The sequence below is a fragment of the Crotalus tigris genome, unplaced genomic scaffold (genome assembly GCF_016545835.1).
Source record: "Crotalus tigris isolate CLP2741 ecotype Arizona unplaced genomic scaffold, ASM1654583v1 scf7180000018790.500841, whole genome shotgun sequence".
NCBI classification, from domain to species: Eukaryota; Metazoa; Chordata; class Lepidosauria; order Squamata; family Viperidae; genus Crotalus; species Crotalus tigris.
Window position 1 is genome coordinate 387078 of NW_024097202.1, and position 12194 is coordinate 399271.

Here is a 12194-nt window from a genome sequence, read left to right on the forward strand (position 1 = left end):
TTGCCCTTGTGGACTGTGTTAGCCTTTGCTTTGCTTTACCTTGAGAACTGCCTTTGCCTTGTACCTTGTTTTTGCCCTGAGGTCTGCCATTTGTCTTATGCCTGAATTTTGCCTTGTGGACTTTCCTGGTACTAGATGGGCTATTGTTTGGGGGACTGAGGGTGGCTGCCTTCAGGGTAGCATGGGGTGGAGCCTTACTGGTCGTTGGAGGGCCGTTTGTTGAACACTTCTGGAGGACAATAAAGGACTCTCCAAAGGCCTGCCTCGCCTTGACCACCTGGGTCATAACACTATCATCTATATCTGTTTGTCTGTCTATCTTTCTGTATCTATTTATCTATCTATCTCTCTGTCTGTCTGTCTGTTTTTTTGTCTGTCTCTGTCTGTCTCTGTCTGTTTTTTTTCTGTCTGTCTGGCTGTCTATCTATCTATCTATCTATCTATCTATCTATCTATCTATCTATCTATCTATCTCATCAATCATCAGTTATTACCATCACCATTATGTACATAAGAGAATATATTAATAATAATACTAAAGGAAGAGTTAGCATTTATCTCTTGTTCTGTTGGAAGAGAATGTTGGTATTGAGATTGTTCCTTCTCAGGGCCAGCTTTAGATGACTATTTCTGTAGTTCTGTAGTCTTGCTCCTTAATTCTGCTACTTGTCAATCTATTTGGCCTCTGTTTAAGCTTTCCCATATCCATGAGAATATCCTAAATATCAATTTATTGATGCTATGGTTTTATTAAGTAAATAGATTTGAGTGCTATTTGGTTCAGATAGTAACTAGTCCACACACATAATATCCTCTTTATCATAGAAAATATACACAAATTACTCTACTGATTATGAAACTTACCTCAGATATCTCTTGTTACCTAGCCCATATTCCTTTCCACAGATTCCTAAGCGAGGCCAGAGGCACCGTGGGAGTTTGCGCTCTAGCATAATGGTAGTGGAAACAACCTGAAACACACAATTTTAAAAACTTGTTAATCAGAATGTTTTAATTAAATCAAGGGATTCCACTAGTGTCGTGGTTGGAACCTTCCTCTTTTGCGATAGTTGAAGAAGGCAACACAGACTAAAGAACAACAAGATTTACATTTGTAAATTCCCTGGAGGAGTATGGCCACATTAAACAATATTTGGAGCCATTGTTCATCCAGTCCTGATGCTTCCAGAATTCCACATGGAAAGGATTCCACGTAGTTTTTCATTGTTTACTTCTCCTTCAGAAATTTAGGGCGCCATGTAACCTTGGGTAATATTCCTAAAGCAAGTTTTGGAGTTTCTCTTAGTGCCAATATGCAATGTACCTTCATGAATTGCAGCATATGTCATAGCTACAAATTTAGGGAATGATCCAAGTATCATCCATTCTGATGGGGACAAGCAGGCTCAGAATTTTTATTCCTTCTTCCTCCTTTCTTTGGCAGTTTTTGTTCACCTTTCCCTTAAAAGTTGACAGGACATTTTTTTTCTCTTCAATTTTTCTCTAATCCTATTATTGCTATACTAATTTTCAAAGCCATTCTAGCTTCCATACATCTGGATTTATGTAGATACAATTCTTACCTGCAGTCATGCATTATGCATGAGTGAACAAATTAGGAAACTCCATAATTATCTTTTAAAAAGCCAAGTTTTACTCCCCAGCATTCAATTATATGTATTTAAAACAGGTATGATTATTGAAATCATGTTTTCCCAATAATAATTATACCAGTTGAAAAGAATCACTGATTTGTTCGGGATTCTGGAATCACAACATAATTCAAAGTCTAATTCAGAAAGGATATTGAACATATTTTCATTTCAGTTTTATCCCGAGAAGATTCCCCTTTAGTGCAGATTTTTATTAAATGGACACAGAAACTGTTTTCTGAACTTATTTTCTATTTGCTTTCATTAGATAGAAATTAACCTAAAGAGAATTATCCGCTCAGGGCCCTTTCCCAGTTCCCTCCCCTCCATCATGTGCAATCAATTAATAGTCAAAAGAACCTTCATCCCTCACCTGCGCTCTCCAAAGTTCATCCCGCTCATGAGCCACACGCCAGTGGGTATCCCCCATCATGGCAATAAGGAGGTTGAGCATAAGAAGGGCCGCAATAATAGCAAAAGCAGAATAAGTGATGCCATACATAAAAGGCAAGTCCACCTCGTAGTTGGCAGGTCCATCAATGATGGTAAGAAACAGCTGAAATGTGCTGTAGAGTGCCATGGGATAGCTATAAAAGTGGCCCAGTTCATTGGGGTCTTCTGTTTGGAAGATGATGTAAAATGCTGGCAAAGAAAACAAAAGAGCATGAGTTCGGATTCTAATTAGAAGATGATCTCTTGTTGGACATTTGCCATGTGTAAAGTTTTGTCTGCTCTCAGTATCATTGCGTAGCTGAATTGTTAGCCTTCATTGTTATTCTCCTGTTGCATCTCTTTTGCAAAAGACACCCTGCCAAAACCACTTACAGCATGACATTGTTTCCAATCAGATTTCTCTACAAACACACCTTTTCTGTAAAGCTTTTGGCCTAGTTTTCCTTACTGTTGCCAATTGGTTTGGATTGGATTGGATTGATTAGATTAAATTAGATTAGATTTTGCCAAGAATGCATGATATAACTGTGATAGATATAGATAGATATTAGACAGACAGATAATCTTTCCCAGACTGAACCAAATATAATTCTCACTCGTTTCATTCTATAGCAACTAATTTCTTGAGAATAACAGGAGGAAGGAGTAACACTTGGAAATGCTGCTAAGGAAAAAGAGAGACGCCATTTGTTCACTCTGCAAATTATTTTTATATGCCCTGTTTTTCTCAATCTGATGGAGAGGAAGCCTTTAGAAATTTTAATGCAGAGAGTGCTTATATGGTTAGGTTGTAATATGTGGGAAGTCTCAGGGGTAGCTAGAGACTTGATTGATTTAACAATGGTTTGGTATGCAAATAAAGCTTTCATTTTTATTGTTTCCTCTGTTCAATTGTGTTTGATCTTGGGGTCTTCCTGGACAAGTGCGTGAGTCGCCCAGCTCTGGGCCTAAGGCAGAACTACTCCCAGTTTCTAGCTTATTGCCTTAACTATTACACTAAACAGGTTCTCTCAAAGCTTTTATTAGAGGTCATTTTATACAATATAATAGCAAACTTAAAAAGAAAAGTCAAGAGAAAATACACATTATTTTAGATGAGATAAAGTGAAAAGAAGAATTTAAGAATTCTCCAGAGAAGATAAAATATTTCTCAGCAAATTAAGCTTCTACAACAACATAGATAGTTGTTGTTGTATCTATGTTAACAGTCAGAGAAATGGAAATAAAAATGAATTATGCAAAGCAAAAATGAGTTTGCAAATAAACCAGGCAAGTGGTTAGCATATAAATTACAAAAAGAAAATGATATTTAAATTAAAAGAGGGAGATACTGTATGAATGGTCAATGCGGCCATACAAAAGCATTTCATCAATATTATTCTAATTTGTATAAAAGAAGTGACATCTCTTTAGAGAAAATAGATGAATATCTAAAGAAACAAAATTTACTGAGGATTACAGAGGAAAAGACACAAGATGATGAACTGACCTATATTAATAAGGGAAGTTTCTGAGGCTACAAAAAAGATTAAATTAGGAAAAGTGCCTAGACCAGATGGATTATCAGGCTCTTATTATAAAGGTTTTGACCTAGAATGTTCTACCTAGAATGATGTTTTTGTCTCATACAATAAATCTTTTGACAACAGATGCATCATTTAAAAAGTGGCAAAAGGAGTATCTAAATTCATGTGGCAGGGGAAAAAACATGAGTTAAATATAAGGTGCTACAAGACACAAAGAGGAAGACTGTGTTTATCTGATTTGAAATTGTGCTTTAGAGCTTGCTATTTGGGAAAGCCAAGGGGAATCATCAAAACAATTAAAAAAACAAATTAGAATATTTCGGACATGTGATGCGACACCCAGAAAAATACGGCATACTCCATTTAATCCTCCAGGGAAAGATTGAAGGCAAACAAGGTCCAGGCAGAAGAAGAACATTGTGGCTTCAAAATCTAAGGGATTGGTTTGGACAAAACTCAGCAGCACTTTTTTGTGCGGCTGCTGATAAAAACATTATCGCCAACATCTGATAACGGATATGGCACAAGAAGAAGAAGAAGAAAAATTTGATTTGGATGAAAGAATAGATGGTTCTATTGAGAAATAGAAAGCTTTTAGATTTAGGAGAACATGACTTGAGATTTGGACCTCATGAATATTTGTGGTATGACAAAGTCAAGTTCAGTTTGGATTTTAAAAATCATTGTGCTAGACATACTATAATTAAGAATAGATACAAACCCAGGTTGTGCCTGAAAACCACCCTGTGGCTTTCAGCAAAAGAAGCATATTACAAGAGAGAAATAATAGGCAAATACAAATGGTTCACTTATTGTGAAATAATAGAATTTTGCCAAAGAACATTTAAAATAAAATCAAGAGAATAACTGGTAGCAAAGGTATATAATTGTCAATGGTCCTCTTATTTGCAATTACTAGAAATATTGAAACAATATGGTTTTAAACATCCTAAGATTGAGATTGTGTATAAATGATCAACATGTAATTATTAAAACGTTTAAACTTATTGAAATTTGTAATTTTTTATATTCTTAAAATTTTTAATAAAATTATTTTTTTTAAAAAAATTAAAAAATGACATTGAGGGATTTGTAGTATTATATATGCAATTCTATGAAATGCCATGCATCTTTATGATACTGAATTAGTGATAGTTGGTAGAGGATCTTGGTAAAACTTCAAAAATACTTCAGATTCCATTTTATGATTTGATATATTAGGATAAGAGGTACAAGAAAGGTTAAATATCACAGCCAGCTTAAGATAGGCAATGGTAATCTGCTGTAGTAAAAATTATGAGTCTTGTGGCAGGATGAAGTCTAATCAATTACTCTGCCATTCACTACCATTAATCATAACTTATTTTATCAGACTCATGAAGCTATCACCTTAAGCAATAAATTAAATAGCATATTATCTGACAACATAAAGAAAAGGAAGATAGAGACTGCAAAAAGGAAATATTTACACAGCATATCAAGTAACCAGTTCCAGCCTCAGGAAATTTTTTTTACAGAAGATAGAATCCAATCAGATAAACCCATTGCAATCCAATAAAAATGGTGGGAGGCTCCCTCCTCTTTTCATTATTATCATGACTATTAATTTCAAGATTACATTATTCTATGTATATGTACATTTCCTTTTATTATTAGTTGGTAACATACAAACAAAAGGAAAACTCAAAGATATGGCTACAACAGAAGATATCCTATAGCCAAGAGGAAGGAATTTGGTAATATTCCCGTTCTCGGTGCTTTAAAGAATTGCTACACTTTTCATGTGGATCAGTTTATTATGAAACCTGGGATAAATTTTACTGCTGGAAGAATTTGAAGAGGACAGTCGAGATTAAAGATGAATGTTAAGATAGAAATATATGTTATTTTAGAACAAGTATTGTATATAATACTTAAATGTATATGTAGAAATGAAAAATTGATTGTAAAAGGTGGAATAATCTGATAAGAATGTATATACTGGAATGTCACGTCAAATCCAATGTTTGTTTGTTTTTAATTGTATTATAAATAAAAAAAAGAATTGCTACACTTTTCTTTGTAAGCCAAGTTCACAAGAATGTAGTCTAGAATAGGTAACATACCAGATGCAAACCCAAGGATGACCACCACCATGAGCCAGCAGAAACGGAGGAGGTCTCCAAATATCATCTAGAAAGAAAAACATACAGTGACCAAGCAGCTCTTCTCTCTCACAAAACTACATTCAAGGAACAGCATTCTAGATCAAGACAAAGATGCTCTGGATTAGACTATAATATCATTCGAGCCCCATTCCAACTTCAAGGGATCCTTTATCTATTTGCTTCTAAAGGGTTTGCTAGCTAGGAACTGTGGCTGCTGAAGTCTAACCCATCTGAAGGGTCCCAGGAAAAGGTCATCCTGACCCCAAGCCTCAGGTCAGAAATCAGGATTTTGGAAACAGCCACTTCAACTTGAACATATTTAGTAGTTAAACTATAGCCCTGTAGATCAGGGGTTCTCAACCTTGGCAACTTTAAGACTTATGGACTTCAACTCCTAGAATTCCTCAGCCAGCTTTGCTGGCTGAGGAATTCTGGGAATTGAAGTCCACAAGTCTTAAAGTTGCCAAGGTTGAGAACCCCTGCAGTGTAGATAGAATAACCCCCGATAAATAAAAGTTCAGTAGTGGAGTGAGGAAACAGGATTATCTTGCCTGTAGCACTTAAATTATTTGTTCTAGACATTTTTGATGCTTTCTGTCAACCAAATTCCAGCTATTCTTCAACAGAAGTTTTGAGATGGCCTAATCAATCTTTATCTGCTGAGTTTTGACTGCCTCAGTTCTATCTTTTTTTGTTTGCAGAACTGGTATATTCTCATTTTATTGATTGTTCCTGTTTCAAGTTGCTATAGAAAAGCATATGAAGATGGGAAAAGTTCACACATTTGCTTCTTTTATTTGCATTAATGTTTTATAAAGCCATTATGGTTAGCACATTTGAACAGCCTCTCTCTCCCTTACATTGTCAGCGGATTTATCAAATTCATTTTCAGTGCCATTTAAGCTGGTGGCCATTACTGTAACAGTTATTTTACTGAATTTTTCTACTGAACTACTGAACTCCAGCTGCTCAATATTTACTTCTGTCTGTCTTGAATTTATTACCAATCAGGATAGAAAGAAAACAGCCAGGCAATCTAAACTCACAATGAAAATGAACTGTGCCCTTTAAATATTCAACAGAGTCATCCACAAGCTTCCAAAAGGGCCCTAGAATATTCAGAAATATTAAGTCCCTTTACCTCTGCTATTTCTTTCTACTCCCATCGCAAAAGGAGTGAAAAAAATTGCAGAACAGTCAGCATTCCAAGAAGTGGAGAGCTTCCTTGAAGATGGAAATGCCCAGAGCTTTTTTTCTCACAGAACGCCCAGAACAGAGTTCCAGCACCTTTTTTTGGATGGAACCTTGTAGGGTAGGAAAGGCGGGTTGTATGACGTGTGTGAGTTCTGACACCTTTTTTTTTTTTTTTAAAGAAAAAAAGCACTGGAAATGCCCATAGGGGCATCCTCCTTTGTAGTAGAAGAGAAATGAATGAATGATTGATAGCAGATGCTACACTGAATACTGAGTGAGGGAAAACTTACTTAAAGGGAAAGTTATGGGTGGGAAGTCTTTTTAAAGAGAGGCTGTACAGTTAATGGTATTATATAATAATTAGATGTGATTGCTATTTCATATAATTCATCTAGTTAGGAATTCAGAAATATTTGAATATATGAGAAATATCAGTACATCTCACTCAACATACTAGATCTGAAGGATAGCTGCAAAGATATGGAGAGAAGAGTCCTATTTTTCTTTATTATTCAATGGATGGTGACAGCAGATTAAGCTGGGGAGAGCTGGGGTAAACCTAAAAGCAATCTACAGATGAGGGTCAGGAGAAAATTCCAAGATAAATGATATCTACATCTTTCTTACTTGCTAAATGAAGACTAAAAATTAGATCAGAAAGTGATAGACAGACAGACAGACAGATAGATGATAGGTAGATAAAGATCTTTACTATCCTTATAGAGGATAGTATAAGGACTCCTGCCTTGCGTAGGGGGTTGGATCAGAAGACTTCCAAAATCCCTTTCTTCCCTATAATGCTATGATTCTATCACCTTCTATTTATGATGAAAAAATGTTGCCAGAAACTGTATCAGCATATCCTTCATCTATCTATCTATCTATCTATCTATCTATCTATCTATCTATCTATCTATCTATCTATCTATCTATCTATCTATCTATCTATCTATCTATCTATCCCATCACCATCTTCTTTTGTGGACACTCTCTTACTTTTTGTATCATGATGGTAAAGGGCCCAAGCATCTGAAATCCTCGTGCAAAGTACATAATATTGCACCAGCCAAGCACCAGAGCCAGAGACATGGGTACAACTTCTCCATTGGTGCTAGTGAGACGCATCACCATGGTCAGCAGAATCATACAGGCATACACAATGCTGCAGAGATAGAAATAGCAATGAAGAACAGAATTTATACAGTTCCCACCCCCCCAGTAACATTCAACAGCAAACCAACTACTAGGAAAGAACCTTACATGATGGCATGGAAAGGTCCTCCAAGGATAGTTTGCCCAAAGTACTTGGTTATTCCAAATCTGAAGATATCTGGAATCTGGAATAAAGCCATTGATCAATGGTGTACTCTGTTTAAAAACAATTGGCACATTTTCTCACCAACAAACAAAGAAAAGAAACCCAAAAACGCAAAGGAATTCAGAGACAGAACTCCCCCCCCCCATACTAGAATCTGAATGAATTATCTGGACTGCAATCACATGCTGAGGCCTTTTCTTTCATTTTGGAGAAGTTACTTCCTGATGCAAAAGCGACTGGTTCAAAACGCCTGTGAAAGCTTTAGGATTGGTTCAAAACGCATAGGGAAAGCTTTAGGATTACTTAGTTAAGCACTACAGTATCACATTAGATTAGCACTGTACTAGATTAGGCTCTAGTGTATACATTGTAGCAGCCTTTATATAGAGGTCAGAGGATCTAGAAAGATCTTATGTTAAACAATATTGCTAATCCTATTGTAGAATGCTTCTTCTGGTGCTCAGTTGCTTTCTACTCAATTTTTTTCACACAAAAATTGGAGAAGGAAAAACATTCCTCTTACCTCCAAGATCAATATCACGATGGCTCCAACAACAGTGATCAACTCACCAACAAGTCTGTGATTATCTTCAGAAGTAATGTAAGACTCCTGAAAAGGAAAGCAAACCCATATTGGTAGGAACATCACATTCTCAAGAATTAATATTTCAATTATCCAACTTCCTTGTTTCATGGACTTAGATCAAGATGACAGTGAGGATCAATAAAAGTGGTTGAGTTTAGAGTATATCCAGGACTGCATTCCATCTTCAAATCAGAGAAACAATATTAGTGACTACTCGTCTATTTGCCTTTTCCTTGGAGAGCTGTCCCAATCTGTACATCTCCCCAAAGGATAGTGGATAAACACAAGACTGGCACTGTGGAAGCCATGCCATGGTTCTAGAAGTTAATGAAAACTATACAATTACTTTGATGGACTGCCCAATTACTCTAAAATTTTGAAGAAAAGAAAAAAAAAGAGCAGGAAAGTTAGAAACTTGAATATAGCAGGATTACTTAATAACTTGAGCTAATGTGCTTTTCGGCTGGAAATCCCACTGGTAGTCAACTTTCAGAATTAATACAGTTCCAAGCAAAGTGAGCCAACTGCCTGACATTCTGATAATTTAAGAAAGTTTGACTTCTTCTCTGCTGTGTCCATCTGTCTTTCTTTCTTTAAAAAAAAAGAAAAAGTCTTCAACTTCCTCATACTCGGGAGATTAAATGCTAATGTTTCCTGTTATGACAATGGAAACTAAACCTTCCAGAAGTAAAATTGTGACAGATGACAACAGAAATTACTGTATTAGGTGACAGTGATATTTTAGAGAAAGGGAGAGGCCAAGTTCAAGGGAAAGAATCCCTCTCTATACTGATGAAAAAGTATGCTATTAAGAACATTACACTTTTCAACTTTAGGGATCCTTTGTTTATCAGATTATTGAAAAAGAGCCTTGTGAATTTAATGTGAAGCTTATAGTGCTATTTAAGACTAGGAAGGCTACTATGGGAGAAATCGGCATAAATGAATATACCCATATCTTCCAACCCACATTTACTGTCAAAATTTAGCGCTAAATGAATTGAAGCCTTGCTTATGGTCATTACACATCCACAATGAGGTTCGTGTAGAGAATCCCCTATTATTTGATCAACACAGAAAATAAAGGCTGTATACATATTAGTTACAAGCACAGTTTATAGTCAAAGAAGCTCTCAAGCGCAACAGCTGTGCCCTTCTTCTTCCTCACAGGAACATAACAGCAGTACATTGTTAATGGAAAACCTCCCACCATATTTCTGAACAAATTTCCATTTTGCCTAAAATGCATTCTCTCATAGTCGGGTCATTAACTGCCACACTCGCTAAAGAGCAATTTTCAGGGAGTCTTCTGAATTGTTATCATTTGTCTGGAAAATCCATGAACCGAACTAATAGTGTCCACACTTTCTCCTCTAACTACCAATTTGCCTGCTATTATTTGAGCTGATGCCAAGCTCAAGACTTCTGATTTCACTGCAGTGGGAATAAGCTCCACAGGGTACTGAGAACTTCTGAATGAATGTGCATAGAATGGCTGTATAGAGCAACATCTTGTTATAGTAGGGGTTCCCCCCAGTGGTGGGATTCAGCCAGTTCGCACCAGTTTGGCAGAACCGGTAACTAATTTTTTGTTGCCTAGGCCCAGAATGGACTTCCAGAAGTGGCATCCACACAGAGAAACGGTTGTTCACGTATTTGAATCCCACCACTGGTTCCCCCCCACCACAAGCTCACAATTATATTAAATGGATAATGCCACTACTTTTTGCCTCCCAAGCCAATTGTTCTTCAGCCCTTGGTTATGTCTGGTTGTGCACGATCTTCGGAGGAGTTGATATCTTGGAATTGAAAATTGTTAAGTGATTTTTACATTTTTAATAGATTTGTGTTAAAGAACCTACCTGCAAAAGTTTCTGAACATAGATGGTGTTGTCTCTTTCATTTGTTTTATTGCAGCTTCGCTCTTTCAGTGGCCGGTAGACACAACACATTGTGAAGCAAATCATGTACAGGACGTAGAATATGGCCAGGATACAAAAATATGGCCGTCCATATTTATTCCACTTCAGACTTACCAGCTCATTCACAGGAGTAAGGTCGAGGATTCTTCGGGCCTGGGGGATGTAAAGTAGCCTATGTTCAGCCTTTTTCTTAGAAATAAATAATTCTCAAAGACAGCAAAAGCCCTGAAAATGAAGGGGGTAATTGGATGGTTTTTAAAAGGGAATGTATTGAAATATTCAGTGTTTCTCATTACTTGGGGAAGGAGCACTGGAGTCCTGGAGTCCTCGGCATGTAAAAATGAAAGTGGATAATGCTAATTATGAAGTTGGTAAGGATGAAGATTCAAAAGCAGAACATAGCTTGACGATGTGTGAGATCTTTGAGCAAGGCAGATGACCATTCATGGCTGAAATACACTTAAAAAAATCCACCATCAAAATCAGTTCATATGCTGGTTGGTGGCATTATTTCTTTCAATTCTTTTAAACATTGTATATTCTAATGAACAATCAGCATGACCATAAGAGTGGCATAGGATAACACAAATGGTCCTTAGCTCTCAGTCAGTGTAAGACAGTGATGGCGAACCTTTCAGAGACCAAGTGCCCAAACTGCAACCCAAAACCCACTTATGTATCATCGGGTGCTGGGTGGGCATGGCCCATTGGGTGGGCATGGCCCATTGGGTGGGCGTGGCCTATTGGGTGGGCATGGCTGCAGTGGTAACAGCAGACTGGGTGGGACTAAAAAGTTCAATCAATCAATTCCAACTTTGCAAGATCTTTTTTTTCCCCACGAGAAGTTGAAATTGATTGATTGATTGAACCTTTTTTTTTTTTGCACATGGCGGCAAAGGCCTAAAGTGAAAAGGTTTTATAAAACCCAGCTGAAGGCCTAGGACTGGGGCGACGGCACGGGTGCCTACAGAGAGGGCTCTGCGTCCCACCTGTGGCACGCGTGCCATATGTTCACCACCATGGGTGTAAGACAGCAATAGCAATAACATTTAGACTTACATACTATTTCATAGTGCTTGACAACACTCTCTAAGACAGTGGTTCTCAACCTGTGGGTCGGGACCCCATTTGGGGTCAAATGACCATTTCACGGGGGTCGCCAAACAACGCAGTCCACCATTTTTCCCCCTTTTCCTTAGCTGTGCTACTCCCTTTTATTCTATTGGCTTTTGAAAACCAATAGAATAGACTCTCTTGAATAGTGTCTAATTCTATTGGCTTTCAAAAGCCAATAGGAATTGTCCAGGCTGTTTCTGCCCTGCTGAGCCCACCAAAAGTTCCATTCTGCAAATGGTGCTGCAAGTTGTCTGCAGCGAAGGCGAGCTGTCTGGAAGTT

The 12194-nt window shown here is 37.2% G+C and overlaps 1 protein-coding gene across 2 annotated transcripts in view; it reads right to left on the bottom strand.

Moving 5' to 3' along the window:
- The window catches only part of LOC120313835 (transient receptor potential cation channel subfamily V member 6-like), a 112112-nt gene that overhangs the window by 14010 nt on the left and 85908 nt on the right, over positions 1-12194 (bottom strand). The window contains exons 8-14 of one of the 2 annotated variants that reach the window (XM_039356181.1): positions 10739-10951; positions 8814-8900; positions 8233-8309; positions 7969-8134; positions 5737-5803; positions 2026-2294; positions 865-971 (exon numbers count right to left, since the gene is read on the bottom strand). In XM_039356181.1, coding sequence (XP_039212115.1) covers positions 865-971; positions 2026-2294; positions 5737-5803; positions 7969-8134; positions 8233-8309; positions 8814-8900; positions 10739-10951 — 986 coding nt within the window. Of the gene's footprint in view, positions 1-860; positions 972-2025; positions 2295-5736; positions 5804-7968; positions 8135-8232; positions 8310-8813; positions 8901-10738; positions 10952-12194 lie in introns of those variants that run through there. The other variant, XM_039356182.1, reaches the window with a different exon arrangement.